The sequence below is a fragment of the Polypterus senegalus genome, chromosome 18 (genome assembly GCF_016835505.1).
Source record: "Polypterus senegalus isolate Bchr_013 chromosome 18, ASM1683550v1, whole genome shotgun sequence".
Lineage (NCBI taxonomy): Eukaryota > Metazoa > Chordata > Cladistia > Polypteriformes > Polypteridae > Polypterus > Polypterus senegalus.
Window position 1 is genome coordinate 36,308,312 of NC_053171.1, and position 19,724 is coordinate 36,328,035.

At 42.5% G+C, this 19,724-nt stretch overlaps 1 protein-coding gene across 2 annotated transcripts in view; it reads right to left on the minus strand.

Annotated features, from left to right (window-relative positions):
• tmem260 (transmembrane protein 260) overlaps positions 1–19,443 on the minus strand; it is a 114,042-nt gene extending 94,599 nt beyond the window's left edge. For both annotated transcript variants that reach the window (XM_039741426.1, XM_039741425.1), the window contains exon 1: positions 19,252–19,443. In XM_039741426.1, the coding sequence (XP_039597360.1) occupies positions 19,252–19,366 (115 nt within the window). In that variant the 5' untranslated portion in view covers positions 19,367–19,443. The remainder of the gene's footprint in view (positions 1–19,251) is intronic.
• Between the last annotated feature and the right edge of the window lie 281 nt (positions 19,444–19,724).

The window sequence follows — 19,724 nt, forward strand, 5'->3', positions numbered from 1 at the left end:
TTATGAGTGGTCATTACTTTTTGCATAAAAAGGACTGCTTTTTAGATTATTTACTTAAAAGTTTAACAATACTTTGTGTATGTCATATGTATGAGACAATCAAATCTCGATAAATAAAGTACATTATATTCATTGCATGCAAAGTTATGTTTATGAGAGTATTTCTGTGGAAGGGGGTCCATAGCCTTCATCAGATTCTTAAAAGGGTCTGTGACTCTAAAAAGGTTAACAACACTTACTTACATGTTCAGTCACAATTTCGAATTATTATGTTTTTACTTCTGATATAGCTTACACTTGCTTGCTTACACTCTTTAACATTAACTACTTTAACCTTAAGATTTTCAGTAAACAATAAAATGGAACCATAAAGGTGCAAGCTTGGGACTACTAACTTGATACCACTAGCACGTGTGCATCACTCATTAATTATAATTCAGCTGTTTAAATTAAGTATTACAAAGGCATAAAAAAACAACTTCAACACTGCTGATCACAAAACAATGTCGATTTTCTCAGAAAAGTAAATCATCATATAGTATACGGAGAGAAACTGAGAAATTTGACACCAGAAGAACAAATATCTTTGTTAAATAAAATTATCAAAAGCATCAGCCTCAGTTTGTGATATGCTAGATCACACTGTGAAAGAAAAATTCAACTTAAAAAAAAATGGTAGTATGTTTACAATGATTAATAAATTAATTGTTGGGAGGTTTTGAAGTAACTTTACCAAATACATTATTACTTGGTTGAAGGGACTTTGCCCTCGCCAATGCAAAGTACTGATGTTACTTCTCAAATTACTATTGCCAATTTATTAGCAAAAAATAATTCAGTAAAACATAGATGTAATGAAATGCCCTCTATTCAATGAGGAGAATATAACACAAAAATGACCTGCTTTAAGTAACAGTTCACTTAATATGCCTGTTAAAGTATTAACTTCAATTAGTGAAATTTTAAGTAATTGTGGTTACTGGATAGATAGATGAGCCTCTTTTGTCCCACTTTTAGATTTAGGCTCATATTCAAGCTTACCATATATATATATATATATATATATATATATATATATATATATATATATATATATATACACACACTAATAAAAGGCAAAGCCCTCACTCACTGACTCATCACTAATTCTCCAAGTTCCCGTGTAGGTAGAAGGCTGAAATTTGGCAGGCTCATTCCTTACAGCTTCCTTACAAAAGTTGGGCAGGTTTCATTTCGAAATTCTACGCCAGTAATGGTCATAACTGGAAGCTATTTTTCTCCATCGAAAGCAGTGGGGGCGGAATTTCGTGTGACATCATCACGCCTCCCACGTAATCACGTGAACTGACTGTCAACGCGAGTGCGTAGAAAACAAGGAAGAGCTCCAAAAAGCGCTGAAGAAAACATGCATTATATAATCGAGAAGGCAGCTTAAACAATAAAAGCGAAGCGAAAGTGACATATACAACCATATTCATGAGTGCTGCTACTGAAACAAAGCAAGGTGTAAACCTAAAGTTTAAATTAAGTTCATAGACAGGCTGCCGCTGGCGTTTGTCATGCCCACGGGTAATGTGGGATACAAGTTTAATGAGAGGACGCAGGATATAAATGAGAGTTTTGATCACTTTGTAACTAAGTTAAAATTGCACGTGAAGGGGTGTGCTTATGCAAATTCCGAGAGACTGTGTTTGTGGGGGATTGACAGTTAAGGCAGGTGGGGGAGTCACGTCATCATCTTCCCTCCCATTCACCTCATTTTGCTCTGAGCTGAGCTCCGCAGCTAACGCACGCAGTGTTATGGAAGCGACTTTGTGACGCTGCCACCAAATATTCACAGAAAAATCCACAAGTTAATACACACGCTGTCTCTACAGTTTCTCCACACTGAATCCGCCAGGCACTACTTACAAAAGGTTACATTGACAATCGTGTTGCATTATTTTTAAAATCTTTCCTTTTCTTAGCGCAAGCACAGCTGAGAAGCTTCGATGCATATGCTCCATAACGTGTTAAAAATTCACGCATTTAATCACACTTTGCAATACAAGCAAAGGGGAACTTCTGTCAATGCATGATTTCATGGTACACCGATTACATTGATCAACGCTTCCCGATTCATTTTAGCCTCGCACCCCCTTGGTTTGAGAAGAAGTATGAAAAAATATGAGGTTAACACAGAAAAACAGATCATTAATTGAAGCTTTATGAATAATCGATTCGCCATCAATAATTGTTTTGGTAAAGTCATACTCAGTGTATTCCTTAGATAAACGGTAAAAAAGTAAGAGCGAGGGGAGGGTGACTTATTGAGGCACGCAGGCAAAACCACAATAGCACGCGGGCTCGATGTAGTGCGGCCAACTCGATCTGAATTGCGGATCACATTCAAAAATATATCTTTTCAAGTTCTATTTAGTCCATATGTGTCAAACTCAAGGCCCTCGGGACACATCCGGCCCGGTGTGTAATTATATCCGCCTCGTAGATCATTTTATATATTATTGTTATTAATGGCCCGGGGATATGAAGCGCTGGTAACACAATAAACTACAGATCCCATAATGCAGCGCTTCAGCTGCCTAGCCAAACACTTACCACGTTAATCAAGTCTAGCTTATGATGCTGCAAGTTATTGCGAAGCTAGCCCACACAATGCCAAAGAGAAAAGGTGATTCTGAAAATAGAGCTTTTAAAAAATGATGGGAGGCCGAGTATATGTTCACTGACATTGCTGGTAAACCCGTGTGTCTCATTTGTGGAGTTAATGTGGCTGTAATTACAGAATTTAATCTAAGACGGCACTATGAGACAAAACATCAGGATAACCTGAAAGACCTGAATGCAATGCAGAAGATACAGAAAGCAGAAGAGTTAAAGAAGAATCTGACACTTCAGCAGACGTTTTTACCCATGCAAAATCACAAAGTGATTTCAAGTGAAGCTACTTTTATGGGAGACACAAATGCACCATTGCAACTTGCCCCACTTTCCCTGTTGCCAAGTAATGTTGAACCAAGTCAGCACTACGGTGTTCCCAAATACGCACTTTGCTGATAAACTGAGCGCACTGCACACTGAGTTCGCACGGCGCTTTGGTGACTTTGAAGAACAAAAAAAGAATTTTGAGTTGTTTCGCAACACATTTGCTGTCGATGTGGAAACTGCACCTGTGCAGATTCAGATGGAGGTGATTGAGCTGCAGTGTAATGGCACACTGAAGGCAAAGTACGATACTGCAGGGCCCGCACATTTTATTCACTCCATTCTTGCAGAAATGCTCCAGCTCCGTCTACATGCGGCTCGAACCTTGTGCATGTTTGGTAGCACATACCTGTGTGAGAAGCTCTTCTCAGTCATGAAGACTAACAAAACAGCACACAGGAGTCGCCTCACTGATGAGCACCTGCAGTCCATCCTGAGAATCTCCACAACACAGAACCTCACACCAAACATAAATGAACTTGTTGCCAAAAGATGCCAGGCGTCCAGCTCTGATAAAATAACATAAGAGCAAAGACAACTGAATGATTTGATTTGTTATTGCTGAAAAGAACACATTTTATTTATATTTCCAGGTTTTGTTATGCAGCATGTTCATATTTGAATTTGTATAATTTTGACAGGATATATTTTTATGGAGAGCAAAATCTTTTGGGATATTTAAAATCTAAGTTTATTTTTTATATAAAATTACATAAGAGTAAAGAAATTTGAATGTTTGTTTTAACGTTTACTTTATTTCTAACTTGTATAATTTAGACAGGATATATTTTTATGGAGAGCAAAATATTATAAGTTGTTTAAGGTTTGAGTTGATTTATTCACAAATAATATTCCTGTCTGTTTTTACCATTCCTACCAAAGATATTTCTGTCGACTAAATAAAAATTCCTTCTAATTAAAATTTAAATAGAACTTGAACAAATACGATAGTTCATAATATCCACGCAGACTTGCACGTAAGAGCGGGAGTTATCCGTTTTAACAAGCAGCGTATTGCACTGATACGAAATAGCTGTGTGTGTAGATATGTATGTATATGTATATATATGTTTATATATGTGTGTGTGTATGTATGTATATATATATATGTATTTGTGTGTATATATGTAGATATATATATGTATGTATATATGTGTGTGTATATTTATGTGTATATGTATAGATATGTATATTGTAAAGGACCGAGAGAGACAGTAGCAAGGGTTGGGGTTTTTCCGGCCCCGTATATTGTACAGACAAAAAAAAACAGGTCAAAATTATAAACTAAACAGTTCATAATGCGCGACGCCGACTCCTGGCGCCAGCGCCATTTTATTGGGGAGGAGCCGGAAGTGGAGGAATGTCGGAAGGACCGCAAGGAGGATGGGAAGGATGACGCCAGGGCAAGATGGCGGAGGAAGGGCGGAAGTATCGCGACTGCGTCATCCATGCCTATGGTGCAGGACGGCCTTTTTCCTATGAGGAAGCAGAGGGAGAAAGTTAATACCCCACCATTCCCTGGCGCAGTGGTTTCCCAGGTGCTGTCGAATCAATCCTGCCTCCTACTGCGCGCGCGTGACACCTATCCCCCTTAGCCCAGGACCGCCAGGTCGGGCGGACCTAACCGAGAGGTCGTGGAATACGAGAGAGGGCATCGGCATTGGCCTGAAGGGTGCCCCCCGATAAGTGACAGTGAACTTATACGGCTGTAAGTCCAGGAACCACCTGGTGACCCGCGGATTCGACTCTTTGTGCAGGGACATCCACTGAAGTGCAGCGTGATCAGTCACCAGAGCGAATTCGCGACCCAGCAGGTAGTACCGAGGTGGGTCACTGCCCACTTAATGGCCAAGGCCTCCCTCTCCACTGCCGCTGCACCGGTCTCCCGTCCATCAGTTTCCGCTAAGGTACATCACAGGGTGCTCGACACCATCGACGCTTTGGCTCGCACGGCACCCAGGCCTGTGTCCGGCCGGTCTGGAGAATAAACGGAGCCCAAAATCGGGCGCCCGTAACACAGGTGCCGACGCTAGGGCCTTCTTTAGGTCACTGAACGCTGTTCTGCTTTGTCGGTCCACACCACGTATAGGGGAGCGCCCTTTTGTCAGGTCAGTCAAGGGTGCTGCTCTTGTGACCCACTTAATGGCCAAGGCCTCCCTCTCCACTGCCGCGTACCGGGTCTCCCGGTCCATCAGTTTCCGCTAAGGTACATCACAGGGTGCTCGACACCATCGACGCTTTGGCTCAGCACGGCACCCAGGCCTGTGTCCGCGCCGGTCTGGAGAATAAACGGAGCCCAAAATCGGCGCCCGTAATACAGGTGCCGACGCTAGGGCCTTCTTTAGGTCACTGAACGCTGTTCTGCTTTGTCGGTCCACACCACGATAGGGAGCCTTTTGTCAGGTCAGTCAAGGGTGCTGCTCTTCGAGAAACGGGAACAAACCGGCGGTAGTAACCGCAAGCCCCAAGAAAGCCTGCACCTGTTTCTTGGTACTCGGACGGGGCCATTCTAAGATGTCTTTAACTTTGGAGCTCTGTGGCCGCACCTGTCCTTGTCCCACGAGGTAGCCTAAATATTTGGCCTCCTTTAATCCAAAAACACTTCCGGGGTTTATGCGGAGGCCGGCTTTAGCCAGTGTTCGGAGGACAGCTGCACCTGCAGTAGATGCTCCTCCCAGGTGCCGGAATAGATGACAACGCCATCCAGGTAGGCGGCGCTATAGGACTGGTGGGCTTCAGCACTCTATCTACCAGACGCTGAAGGTCGCCGGGCCCCGTGCAGCCCAAATGGGAGGACCTTGTACTGCCAGTGCCCGCTAGGGGTGCTAAAGGCCGTTTTCTCCTTTGCGGATGCCGTTAAAGGAATTTGCCAATACCCTTTGTCATGTCAAGGGTAGTCAGATATCGAGCCGCACTCCAGCCGCCAAGGAGGTCGCCAATGCGGGCATGGGGTAGGCATCGAACTTGAGATCTGATTCAGACGCCTAAAGTCATTACAGAACCTCCAGGAGCCGCCTGGCTTGGAGACGAGGACAATAGGGCTGGACCAGGGACTATGGCTCTCTTCAATTATGTCCATGTCCAACATACGCTTCACCTCCAGTTCGACCTCTGCGCTGCTTTGCCTCCGGAGTCGGTAGGGCCTCTCCCGGACGATTACCCCGGCCCGTGACTATATCGCGGCTCAATCAGCGTCCGCCGGGTGACTCGCCACTACCTCGGGATGGCTCGGAGTGTTTGGGCTAACTCCTGCCGCTGCTTGGGGTCAGCTCTTCACGAGGTTAAGGGCAGTTGTGCTTGTAAAGGGAGAGTGACCTACGGGAGCTGGGAGCTCCTCTCTATCTCCAGGGCTTTAACAGGTTGACATGATAGATCCTTCACCGGTCGACGCATTGGGCTGTTTACCAAATAGTCGACGAGTCCTTTCTCTCCTTAACCTCGTAAGGCCCTTGCCAGTGAGCGAGCAGCTTCGAAAGTGGGAGGTCGGGACGAGCACCATAACTCGTCCCCGGGCGAACTCCCTGAGGACGGAGTTGCGGTTGTAACACCGGCCTGCGCTGCTTGCGCACGCAGTCACGTGCTCTTTAGGAGGGGCCTGATCTTTGTGAGTCGGTCGCGCAGTGCGCCGCACTCCAAAATATTAGAGGAGGGAAGAGCCTCGCCTCCCAGCCTTCTTTAGGATGTCGAGGATTCCCGGGGTTGTCGCCCGTATAGTAATTCAAAAGGGGAGAAGCCGTAGAGGCCTGGGGTACCTCCCGTAGGCAAAAGCACGAGCGGGAGGAGCTGGTCCCAGTTCCTGCCGCCCGCTGACTACCTTGGCGGAGCATCTGCTTAAGCGCCTGATTAAATCGCTCACCAACCCGCCAGTTTGCGGGTGATAGACTGACGCTTTCAGGTGCTTTATCTGCAGTAATTTGGCCACCTCCTTGAACGTATCCGAAGTGAAGGGCGCACTCTGGTCCGTGAGGACCTCCTTGGGTATGCCCACGCGCGAAAACAAGTTAACCAGTTCCCGTATGATGCTTTTAGTATTAGCGAGCGCAGGGGAACCGCCTCTGGGTACCGGGTGGCATAGTCCACCATGACTAGGATATACTTGTGGCCACGGGTTGAGGGCTCCAGGGTCCCACCAAATCGACCCCTATCCTTTCAAAGGGGATGTCCACGAGGGGAATAGGGACTAGAGGAGCACGGTCCCTCCTAGGAATCTGGCGGGTCTGGCACCGACAGGATTGACAGAACCGCCGGACCTCCTCATTGATCCCAGGCCAGTAAAAGCGGAGCTTAATCCTCTCCAGTGTTTTTCGCCCCGAGGTGGGCCTAGGAGGTGAGCATGTGCCAACTCGCATATCTCCCGCCGGAAGGTACGCTGAATTAGCAACAACTTCGCACCTCGCCTCATGGGTAGCCACCGGTACAACAGATCATTCTCAAGGACAAAGAAGGGTTCCGCGGTGTGGATCCGTCCGCTGTCGAGCTGTTAGGCAGAACAATCGCATTCCGGCAAAGCGCAGGGAGTCATCATTCCACTGCTCCTCTTAAAGGAGGCCGGCGTGGACCGAAATTGATGGTCCAGGCCGAGAGGGTCTTGGGGCCTGGGCCCGGGAAGAGTTCCCTGGCTAGTCCCTTCTCCGCGGAATCTTCCGGTCAAGGTCCGTAGCCACGAAAGGTCCCCGAGACACCAGCCATAGGGCCTGCCCTTGTGCACGGCGTGGAGGCCGCGGAGGGGTGCCTTTTCCCTCATGACAAGATCCAACGAGGCCCCGGAGCGCGTAATGGCTTACCGCTGATTCTTTTAGACCAGTCTTGTCCCAGGATCACTGGGAAGGGGGTCAGGTAACACAGCGACGCCATTTGATTGGTTCCCCTTCCAGGTAAGATAGCAGTGAGCGGAACGATATGACCTAGTCCCCCATGTACACAGGTAACCAACAAATGCTGCTTTAACCACTGTTGCGGTAAGACAAACGGCGAGCAACAATGGTAATGTTGCTGCCGGAATCAAACAAAGCCACCACGGCGCGCTCCATTTAGCAACACCACTCCCGTATTCGACTCGCCAAGGGATGCGGCGGGTACAATACCTCTCCGTGATGTCCAGCTGCAGTCCATAGGCTCCGGGCGTGTGATGGGGCAGTTTGGCAGCAGGTGGCCGGTCTCGCCACACTTGAAACAGCGCGCGGACCCGCCTCTCTTGGCTCTGGCTGGCGCTTCTGCAGCGCTGGCCGAGGGGCTCGGGTGGCCGCCTGCCCCTGCCGGTTCCCGCGAGCAGGCTTTTCTGACCCCCCAAGTCGGAGGACCGCCAACTGACGCTCCAGGACGTCGAGGAGGCCCGACATGTTTGATAGGCGTGCCCCGACCTGCTGGGCGAGGGAACTGGGCATTGCATTGACCAGGCCTTCACAGGCCACCCGCCGACCACTTTCCGCCTGCCGGGCTCTCTGGCCGTAGCCAGCGCCCATCTTGCCCCAGAACTCAACGCCTGGGCGCGAAGGGCTTTTCGGGTCAAAGACCCAGTTCCGCCATTCGCCGCCTGCTGGCCCGGCTAATGCCGAAGGGCCAATATTTCGGGCTTGAGGAGGTCGTAATTAGCGCCTCCTCCTCAGGGAGGTCATAATAGGCCCGCAGCTGGTCCTTCAGGTATGGCGCCAAGATGGACGCCACTGACCGCTGCCACTGCTCCGGGTGGCCGCCCTCTCAAACATGCCCAGGTAGGCATCGCCTCCCTCCGGGGGCCCATCGGTACCATAGGAGGAGGCGGCTGCCTGGGCGGGTCTGGTCTCGCCCGTTGGGCTTCCACTAACCTGGCCTTCGTGGCCTCCAGCTCCCGGTTGGTAGCGGCTTTCGCTTGCTGCAGGGCCTGGAGCTGGGCGTTCATTCCCTGCAGCACGGTGTTCAGGTCCTGTCCCTCCGTCATTCCGGGATTTCTGTATCCTGCCGACTACGCCACTTGTAAAGGACCGAGAGAGACAGTAGCAAGGGTTGGGGTTTTTCCGGCCCCGTATATTGTACAGACAAAAAAAAACAGGTCAAAATTATAAACAAACAGTTCATATCGCGCGCCACTCCTGGCGCGCGCCATTTTATTGGGGAGGAGCCGGAAGTGGAGGAATGTCGGGAAGGACCGCAAGGGAGGATGGGAAGGATGACGCCAGGGCAAGATGGCGGAGGAAGGGCGGAAGTATCGCGACTGCGGTCATCCATGCCTATGGTGCAGGACGGTCTTTTTCCTATGAGGAAGCAGAGGGAGAAAGTTAATACCCCACCATTCCCTGGCGCAGTGGTTTCCCAGTTGCTGTCGAATCAATCCGCGGCCTCCTACTCGCGCGTGCGTGACAATATATATATGTTTATGTGTGTGTGTGTGTGTGTAAATATATATATATATATATATATATATATGGCAGCAACACTCATCACTCACAACAGTGACAAAACAATTACATTGACAATCATGTTACGTTATTTTCAAAATGTTTCCTTTTCTTTTCATTGCTTCTTTAACACACTATTCTCGCCATAAGCTGGTATTTTGCTAGTATATATATATATATATATACATATATATATACAGTACATACATATACATATATATATATACATACATATACATATATATATACATACATATACATATACATATATATATATATATATACATATACATATATATATATATATATATATATATATAGGAGAACAACACTCATATCAATGACAAAACAATTACATTAACAATCATGTTACGTTATTTTACGTATTGTACCTTCTTTAACACACTACTTCTCCGCTGCGAAGCGCGGGTATTCTGCTAGTACTTACATAAATTAACATATTATGTAATTTTGTTTAGCTCTAAATTTACTATCACTAATGAATTTGAAATGGTCATTGACAGTTTTTCTTCTCTTTCTACAGGTTCAGTTGCTGGAACAGAGGAAAATAATAGTCACTAACATTTTCCAGGCTAAGTCATCTGCAATGAAATATAATTTTTTAGAGGTATGGATTTAACAAACAAAAAAGGCCGTTCTACGCATAATATGGGAACCAACCCTGGATTAGGTGCCAAGAATCGCCAATAAATCTAACATGCAAATGCTTGGGATATAAAAGGGAAACCCGAGTACTCAAAAGATCATTCAAGCGTGTTTTGAAAAACTTTAGGTGAGCACTTGTGCAGGCCATGATTTCATCTTGCTTTTCTGACACCATTTCTGCCCAGTATTTTTCTGATGATAAAATTAGGAAAACTTTCATTATCCAAAACAAAATATAAGCCAAAATAGAGAAGTTCTAAGTGGGCTTGGAAAATGACAGTATGATACCTCTTGAATACAATACAATATTTGCTTACTAGTTTTTCATCACTTAACCTCTTAAATGTATGCTGCACTGAATTTCTTGTGCCAGTAGTTTGTCTGTGGATACCCAACACATTTAAGTTATTGAATACGTTCAACACCTTACTGAGTTTGTAAAAGGACAAACAAAGTTACAGACCAAATAATCTGAAGTATTGAGTTTGTGAAACCCTTCAAAAAGAGCACGTAGACTCACCTCACCCTCTTACTGATGTAGTAATGTGTAAAGAACTTGTGTATGATTTCTGTTGTAGTACATTCATAACTATAATGCTGAAATATTCTTTTAATACAGGATACACACCATGAGATAACATTTTAAGTAAATCCAGTTCTATAAGGTGTAGAAGAAGCATATTAACAGGATAAAAACGTAAAATGAAAAACTGTTTACAATTTTGTTTGCTTATTTTACATTAATTCTTTATTTTACTTTAAAAATCTCACTAATCAATGATTAGTACTGTAAAACTGAATATTTATGTAATTTTCACAATAGCTATAAAAAATAAAAAATAATATTTATTTAGAAAACAAAGAGTGGTTGTTTGAGTTATACACAGCACATATAAAAGCTGCTATAAAGGCAACACCAAGATAACATTTTATATCTTTAAAATTGATTGTTGTAATTTAATGGATGCATAATGTAACACAGCTCACTATGAACATTTCTTAGTACAGCACTACCAATATTACTAAAATAAAATGACTGATATGTATACACGTGTATAAATATCTATTTTACACATATAAACATATTCATATTTATTTTTTCATTCACTGAGAAAAAAAATTTAAGTCAGCCAAAAAAGAAAGTCATCCAACAGAAGCAAATAATGTATTTCTCCCCTTGTGATGGAAACTTAATTAAAATGAGATCTCATTTATTAAAGTATGTCTCCACCAAGGGCAGCAAAGACAGTAAACTGAGCACATCGGTCTTTAGTTTTAGGCTCATTAGCTTTCTGTCACTTCCTGAATCCAGGTTTTGAGGCACAACTGTGCACGCTAACCACTAAACAATATATGTAACCATAGTGTAGGGATGACCAAGGGAAAAACAAAAATTACGAAACATATATAAACACAAAAGTAAAACCCACAGTTAAGCAACAGTATACCAGTCATCCCTTTCTACTCAGAGGAACAGCTGGTCCTCTTGCCCACTATCCACTATACATTTGTACAAGTACCAAGCAGCTTTCTCCTCTTCTTTTCTCTCTCTCGACCTTTGACACTAGCTCCTTCCCAGCCAAACCCTGGCTCACATTCACCTTCCAATCCATGGTCCGTCAGTTGCTAGCAGTGAGCAGCCTTTACACTCTACAGTGGGGTTACCTATTTAATTACCTGACCAATATTTCAAGTCATCCTGGAACAGCTAGTGCTTGCATCACTACCAGATATGAGTTTTGCCTCATCTAAATACAATGCTGTAGGCCTCTGTTGATACCATATGGGGACACTCTGCTCTCACCTAAGAGTTTGAGAGAACTCACCTGGCCTTCAGCCCCACTCTCCATAGGGTGCTGTTTTACATTCTGTAAATCTTTACTATAATTTTAAAACTTAAATTAGGTTTTTGCATAAAGTTGCATCCATAATCTTAAAATTTAATTGCATGTCTTCATGAAAAGAGGACATCACAACTAAGGATAAATGTGAGAATACTCCTGCAAAGTACAAGAGGTTCATAAAAATCAGTTTGTCATATTAGTTAACAAAGCTGGTCGATGTATTAATGCATCGATCACACTACAAATGTATGCAACATGAATCCTAGCATTTTATGCTCTGAATATGTACAAAGACCCCAAAAGCTTTACTCTATGCAACACCTCCCACTAGAAAATGTTGTAAGAGAAATTTAAAGAACTAGAAATCAATCACTTCAGCACTGATATATCACTATCACGAATGCAAGAATGAGAGTATTAAAAAAAAGCCAGGTCACATAATTGTCAGTGTGTTATAAACAGGATAAAACAGCTCATAGATTCCCTCAAATAGCTTTGCATGCTATTCAAGAAAAACATTTAAATGTGAACTTACTGCAACCATAAGCACACAATCAAGAATATCTGGTTAACCAGAAGTACAAAGTAGTTGACCCCCTGCGCGTGCACAAACACACACACCTAATCCAAATTCTTTAAAGTCTTGCTAATTATTTAAAAGCAAATGTTTGTTGCATAACAGTATGTAGGGTGAAGCTAAACATGCATCTCATTTCTCTGTTCAGAATCTGTTCCTTCCCTGTAGCCACCATTTCTCCAATACAGGTAAAAGTGTCTAACCATCTCAGGGAGGGTGAAGAGACGGCAGCACTACACACACCTTTATTTTCATCACTTGCACTTACAACCTTTTTCTTTCAGTCACAGCTTAAAGTTCATGACCATAGAGATGGGGGATGTACACTGACTAGTAAATCAAATGTTTCATCCAAGGACTTAGCTCTGACCTCTGCCACAATGCCCAGAAAACTGTGGTCAATGCATTGACCTCTACCTTCTTGACCAAGAGGTCCTTCAAACTTCTACACTTGAGACAGTTGCTCACCACTTACGGTACACAAACTGAAATTGCTAGTCTTTTCAAAACAGCAGCTATAATCTCACACTTGGAGGTGCAATTCTCACCCCAAATGAACCACAAATCAAATCATTCCAGTGTACACCAAAGTCTGAATATCCCCAGAAGATAACTGAGAGGAGATACATCTCTTATTAAGTTCTCTCACAGTATTAAAATCTTAAAAAAAGACATTCACATTCGTTACCTGTGACAGTTTATCTTGTAATTTTACTTATATATTTCACAAGTTACCCTTCTCTTGGCTTTGCTGTACTTATCTACCAGTACCTTGTTCTGTGACTATCAAAGCACACTTGTACATCTGTTTTAAAACTGCATTTTAAAACTCCAAACGGTGACCAGTCTGAACTAGGGCTGTTAGATCAAATAAATGCTTTACCAATATAATTTAGTTTTATTTAAAAAAAAAAAGGTCTTATTTGAAGGCAAAATCTGACATTCGATTCAGGAGCTCTGCTGAACAGCCAATTGGATTAAATGTTTATATTACTTGGTCAACTCAAAAAACGATCACAAAACCATAATCTTAATCATAGAGTAAATGGGCATACTGCATAACATCACATGATATATAATGCAAAGCATCAACCTTCTTAATGGATCAGAGTGTTGGAGACCTGCAACTAGGCTAGGCAATATGGGTGGTCAGGAAAGAATGGTAGTTTGTTTGACACACACTAACTTTGGCATCCAGTTAGTACAAATACGCTATGCAAAGCTGCAGTATTTAAATGATCTGTTTTTGTGCTTCACTTCCATGATCAGCCTTTTCGTAACTTTAAATGGCAACTTTGTTATCTTCAACAGTAAGGCCACTTCATAATTTTTTTTCCCATTGCTCTGTACTTTGACCTATGAGTTTTCTCAGAGCAATATTTTTAAACGCTCCTCCTGTGCCTTATCATTTTGCATCAGATTCTGTACCATTCACTCTTATACCTGAGAACACTGACTGTTGTTTAATGATAAGGCCTTCTCATTAAAATAAATGAAAAATTACAGTGCTAATTCTGATTCTTTTTTTATTACTATGCTTTAAAAGTCCAACTTTAAGGAGCCCCATTAACCAACACGCCATGTCCCACAATTAGTCTATGTCTTAGGTGGCTGATGGCTTCACAAATAAAGCCTAAAACAATGAGATGTAATTAAAGTTATTCAGGTCACCTTTAATAATTAAAAAAAAATCCCACATCTGTTAAGGAGAACAAAAAGTACACAGATTGTGCAGGCCCTGACTTGGTACTATGATGATCCCACAAATCACATAGGAGCTGCTTTCCCTGGCTTTATTCTAAATGGCACAATACAAATGGTACCCTGCCTCTTCCTGTTGGACAACTCTAAAATAATAAATAAATAAAAAAATTCCATCTTCGACATGACTACCTCTTGCCTGCTCTTTTACTTTGCTTGCTACTCTCACCCTGTCACATATATATATATCTCTATTATAAAAGAAAATCCTGAGACAAGACTATTTCCAAGAGGTTTTTTCAAGTCCCACGAGACAAGACTTTGGCCATGAGATTTTTTCAAGTCACACCCTCCTTGCAACCATATTCAACCACACACACGGTACTCTCACCTCTCATTCGTGTGAATGCTTCTGAAAGACACAGTTCCTGCTCTCTCAGCTCTTATACATTTTTACATTTTCCTCATTTTAAGATCCCATGTAAAGAAGACTTATTATCTCCAAATCTTATTGAAGAATTTCATCCCAAAGGGTTATCAACCGAAGAAATGAGTACACAGGAAATCCTAGCATATAGGAACAATGCAGTCAATCGAATTAATGCAAAATATGGCAAATTGCTGAAATGCGTATCAATAGACTGTGCTGAAACAGTTGGTGGTGATCGTGTGGAAGATCTACAATCGTTAACACCATACATTCTTCCACCACCTGAAATAATGTTGAAAGAAGAATGTATCCAAGAATGGTAACGTAGTACATCTTCCACGGATATCATTAGACACCAAAGGAGATCTTGATATGCCATTCATATTAAAACGCTAACAGTTTCCCGTTAGAATACAGTACACACATACACACACATATGTATACATAAAGTGCCCTCCACTATTATTAGCACCCCTTATAAAAAATGAGTAAGATGGGTTAGAAAAAAATCAGTGTTTGTTGAAGAACCGTCATCTTGCACTGAAAAATGAGAAACATTTGACTTTTAAATGAAACAAGTTCATTCAAAGAAAAACAAAGCCCTCACCAAGAAACAAATATTTGTAACAAAAACACATGTGCCACATTTGTTGACACCCTTGGAAATTAATGTGAAACGATGTAACTGAAGCATGTTTCCCATTGAAATTGCATATTGTTAAGTTGATTGGAGTGGACAAGAACTATCCAGCTGAAATCAATAACGTCCTGATTAGCTAGGATACTAATGTGAGGAGACACAGAACCAGATTTCCTTAGGCAACCATCATCATGGCAAAGAAAAGAGAACACTCAATACAAATGAGGGAGTAGTGTGTTGCCCTTCATAACTCTGGGAATGGTTAATAAAAAATAGCTACTCACATGAAAATGCCCATTTCTACAGTTAGGGCAATAATAAAAATGTGGTCATCAACTGGAACTGTGCCACACTTGCCTGGAGAGGACCAAAGTTTATTTACCCCCACTTACAGTGAGAAGGATGGTAAGAGAGGCAATAATATCTTCAAGACTCACGGTTAAGGTATTGCAAAAAAAAATGTCAAATCCTGTGGTTATCAAGTCTCCAGAACCACCATCAGATGGCATCTCCATGACAACAGATTATTTGGAATGTATGCCAGAAAGAAACCCTTTCTGTCAGTTATCCACAAACATGAGCACCTGGAGTTTATAAAACGTTACTACAACTTTGACTAGAACTGTGTATTATAGTCTGATGAAACAAAAACTTTTTGAAAATAAACACACAAAGTGGGTTTGTTGTAAAAAGAACGATGACTATACTGAAAGGAACCTTGTCCCAACTGTGAAATATGGTGGAGGTTATGTCTTGCTTGCACTCAGTGTCTTGTGTGCCCTTAGTGAATTATAAATATAGATGCTAGTAGAACAGTAATATACACACAACTAATATTCCTCCAAATTCTGAGGAATGAAGATTAACAATATTTCAGAAAAAGCAAGCATTCATAAATTGTTCTCTAATTTTGAACTCCATTGTATTTTTTTAAACAAAATATCTCATCATTATTTCAGCAGTATTGATAAAGATGCTCAAACTTTAAAAATAATATAGAGAAATTCCATCCATTATCCAACCCGCTATATCCTAACCACAGGGTCACGGGGGTCTGCCGGAGCTAATCCCAGCCAACACAGGGTGCAAGGCAGGAAACAAACCCTGAGCAGGGTGCCAGCCCATCGCAGTATAGAGAAATTAAATTGTGTAATCATTTCCACCATGGAAATCTACAGAAATGCAGCCTCCTTGTGCATAGTGAGCACATTCTCAGCTTTATCACTGCATCCAATGCATTAAATGAGAACCAAGGGCAAATGATTTGAACATCTTTAGAGAGCTATATCTTATATAAACATCACAAACCTGTGGCGAAGTCTGGACTTAGCAACTGAGGTGGGGCAACATCATGCCAAGATCAAAAGTGCTCATGGAGGCTCTCAGAATAAGATACATTGCGGTCTATTGTCTGGGTAGGGTTTTAAAGCCATTTCACAGGAGTCTGTAGTCAACCTCTTCACTGTCCAACAGATCAGCAACAAATAGAGAAAATTTCAGAACACTGGCAATCCATTCTGGCCAGGTTGTCCCAAAAAATACAGTCCAAAAGCCTACTACAAGATGCTGCAGGAAGTCTGCAGGAACCCTTGAGAAACATCAATCGACCAAGAGGGCAACTGTTGTCTGAATTGGGGTCAAAATGCATTAGCCAAAACCTAGGCTATTTGGGCACAACTGTTATGTTTTTTTATTATAAACATTTTGGAGAAGACATGGAAATAGGAATGTCAATGTACTGAATACTCATGACAATAACCTTGACTTGTCTAGTTGAAGAAAATTCATATGAACACATGGAAAAAATCTATATCCCATACAGAATGTGCCACTGCTAAAGACTGAATTTAAGGACAATGAGCAGAGCGTTAGCAGCACAAACTAAGCATTGCGAAACCATGGAACAAAATGCTGTGGGCTTTTTTTTTAGCAGACATTCAGTATTCTTAAAGTCAAAGTTATTTTCTTCCCAATTGGGACATGTATTCATTTACCCTCAAAATTTGTGATATGTATCCAAAAAAAAACAAAAACATATATTCTGGCAGGGTAAAATGGTACTTTATGGGGCATTAGAGCAACAGTGAAAAAAATCTTTAAAACAAACTGAATATGCCCACTTCCCAAGTATTGGTTCACAACTTGACATTTTACACACACAGAACTTTAAAAATGTACAAATAAACAATGTAAGTCTTCTGATACAACAAAACTGAAAGCAACCTGAGGGTTTTGAACTTATTATACTAAGCAGAATGTCTCGCCTCGTAATGTCAACCAGACCAGGGCACTGTGCTAAGAGATCCACACAAAGTGTGTTCAATTATTCATCTATTAGACTATGAAAATAAAATATGGTCAAACTTGCCTCATTACTTTTCAGTGCAATCCCTCTTGACTTCACACTTGGCCCACTTTGAAACAAAAGGATTCATCTTCGTCCTCCAGCTAACCAACTACCACCTGCTTGAAATCATTACCATTTGGAAAATCACTGTCCACATAGGAATTTCTTCAGATTTCAAAAGAGAAAATAATCAGTGGAAGCCGAGTCAGAACTCTATGATAGCACATTCCCTGATAGCAGCCTTAAATGTTTGGGATTTGAAGTAACAACACACCTGCTGACACTTTCCCACAACATTTCAGGGTGATGGCCTCATGTAATGACATTGTGGAATCCTATCTTTCTCCTGTAATGGATGACTTGTGTGGCATGAATTCCAACAGTAAAATACCCTTTCTATCCCAGAAACCTGTAACCATGATTTTTTTTTCAGCTGAATGCTCAAAACAAAATTTCTTGGGAGTCAGGGACTCCTTCTGCTTCTACTGCATGGACTCCGGAGTGGTTTCAGGGTTATGGTGGTGATCCCAAATGTCATCCCCAGCATTAATTCATGAGAAATGTCTGTGTGATTTTCTCTAAGAAGATCCAAGTTCTTGTGACTTAATTCCTGGTGACATGCTTTCTTATCTGGTGTCAGAATTCAGGGAACCCTTCAGAAATTGAGCTTTCACATCTAATGAAAATGGATTACTATAGAAGCTGTACCAGCTGAAATGCCTCATTCATAGGCTATAACATTAACCTTAACACAATGATCTTCCTTAATCATGGCCTCCAATTTTGGCACCATTTCTGTGAAGATGCCTCCACAGAATGCCCTATGTGGGGGTCATCTTCAATCAACCTCTGACACCATTTAAATGGCTTGGCCCTAAACTTCACCTTACATCACCATACCCTGCATTCAACCACTCATGGATTTCCTTTGGCTTCTTCCTATCCTTTGTAAGGAATTTAATGACTGGACAATGCTACCAACCTGTAGGTTTCTTCATAGATTTGCTGGAAGATTTGCTTGCCATCCTCTTTCTTTAAGTGTTTGCAATGAAATGACCTCAGACTACATGTATGGCAAGCCAAGCCATGTCTTGTTCTCCAGTGACAAGTTCAACAAATAAATAGATGGTACCGGGGTGGATAAATTATTGAACATCTCTGGTAATCCCAGGCAGTACACCTCTGTCCACCCTGGTTTAAAACCGATTACCCCTGGAGAACATTATCAATAGACCCGCCCTAGATTGCCTGCGAAACTTATCTTAACGGGTTTCTAGTTGGATTGATCATTCTATAACAGCAAGAACGGGGAAGCTCTTTGTACAAGGCATTTAGACTTGGCCACTTAATCATATGTGCCCTAAGCAGTGATACGTCACTCAAACCAGAACAGCAAGACAGAGACAGATCTAAGACAACACATCGCAACACTCCAAAAGTAAACACGTTAACTCTTTTTCTAGCAATACAGTCAACTCTGTAATCCTTTAAGATCATTCAAATTCACCAGCCCGGCGTATGACTGGAGAAGCAGGTACGGTTTACCAGACACTACTTCACAGCCAATGTGGTGCTACACTGAAAAGTGACAATTAACGGTGCCCGCTGACTAGACGTTAGTCACACGCGGCCTTGAGGCCACTGAGCGGCTGCCCCTTTGAGCCTCGTGGTGCCACAATACTCGTACCTGAGTCTCCGCCCGGCACTGAACGCTGCGTACAGCGCAGGTAGAGGGCAGACACGCCGGCAAAACAGGCGAGGGTGAGCTGCCACGCTTCACAGGAATCCTTCGGTTTGCCCATTATAAAGAAATCCCCACTGGTCCCATTTTAGCGACGCTGTAGTTCAGAACGCGGCATCGCCGCCTCGGCAACGCGACACAAACTTGCCCGCTTCCTGGTGCGACCATTTCACTACATTGATGACAGGAATGTTTACCACTATATGTTTAAAACGACAAAACAATACATGCCTCGGCAAAACAGTAATAATATCTGATGGCAATCATTTGAAAAATTACATAAATACGAACACAGTTTAATGACAATATTTTACTCAGTCACCCTCTTTTTAACTTCAAATTGGTATAGTCCTAAATTTGAAGGCTGGTCGATTTCTCCCGCTTGAAGACTCTTAGTCGGCTCTCTGCTGGCATCTATT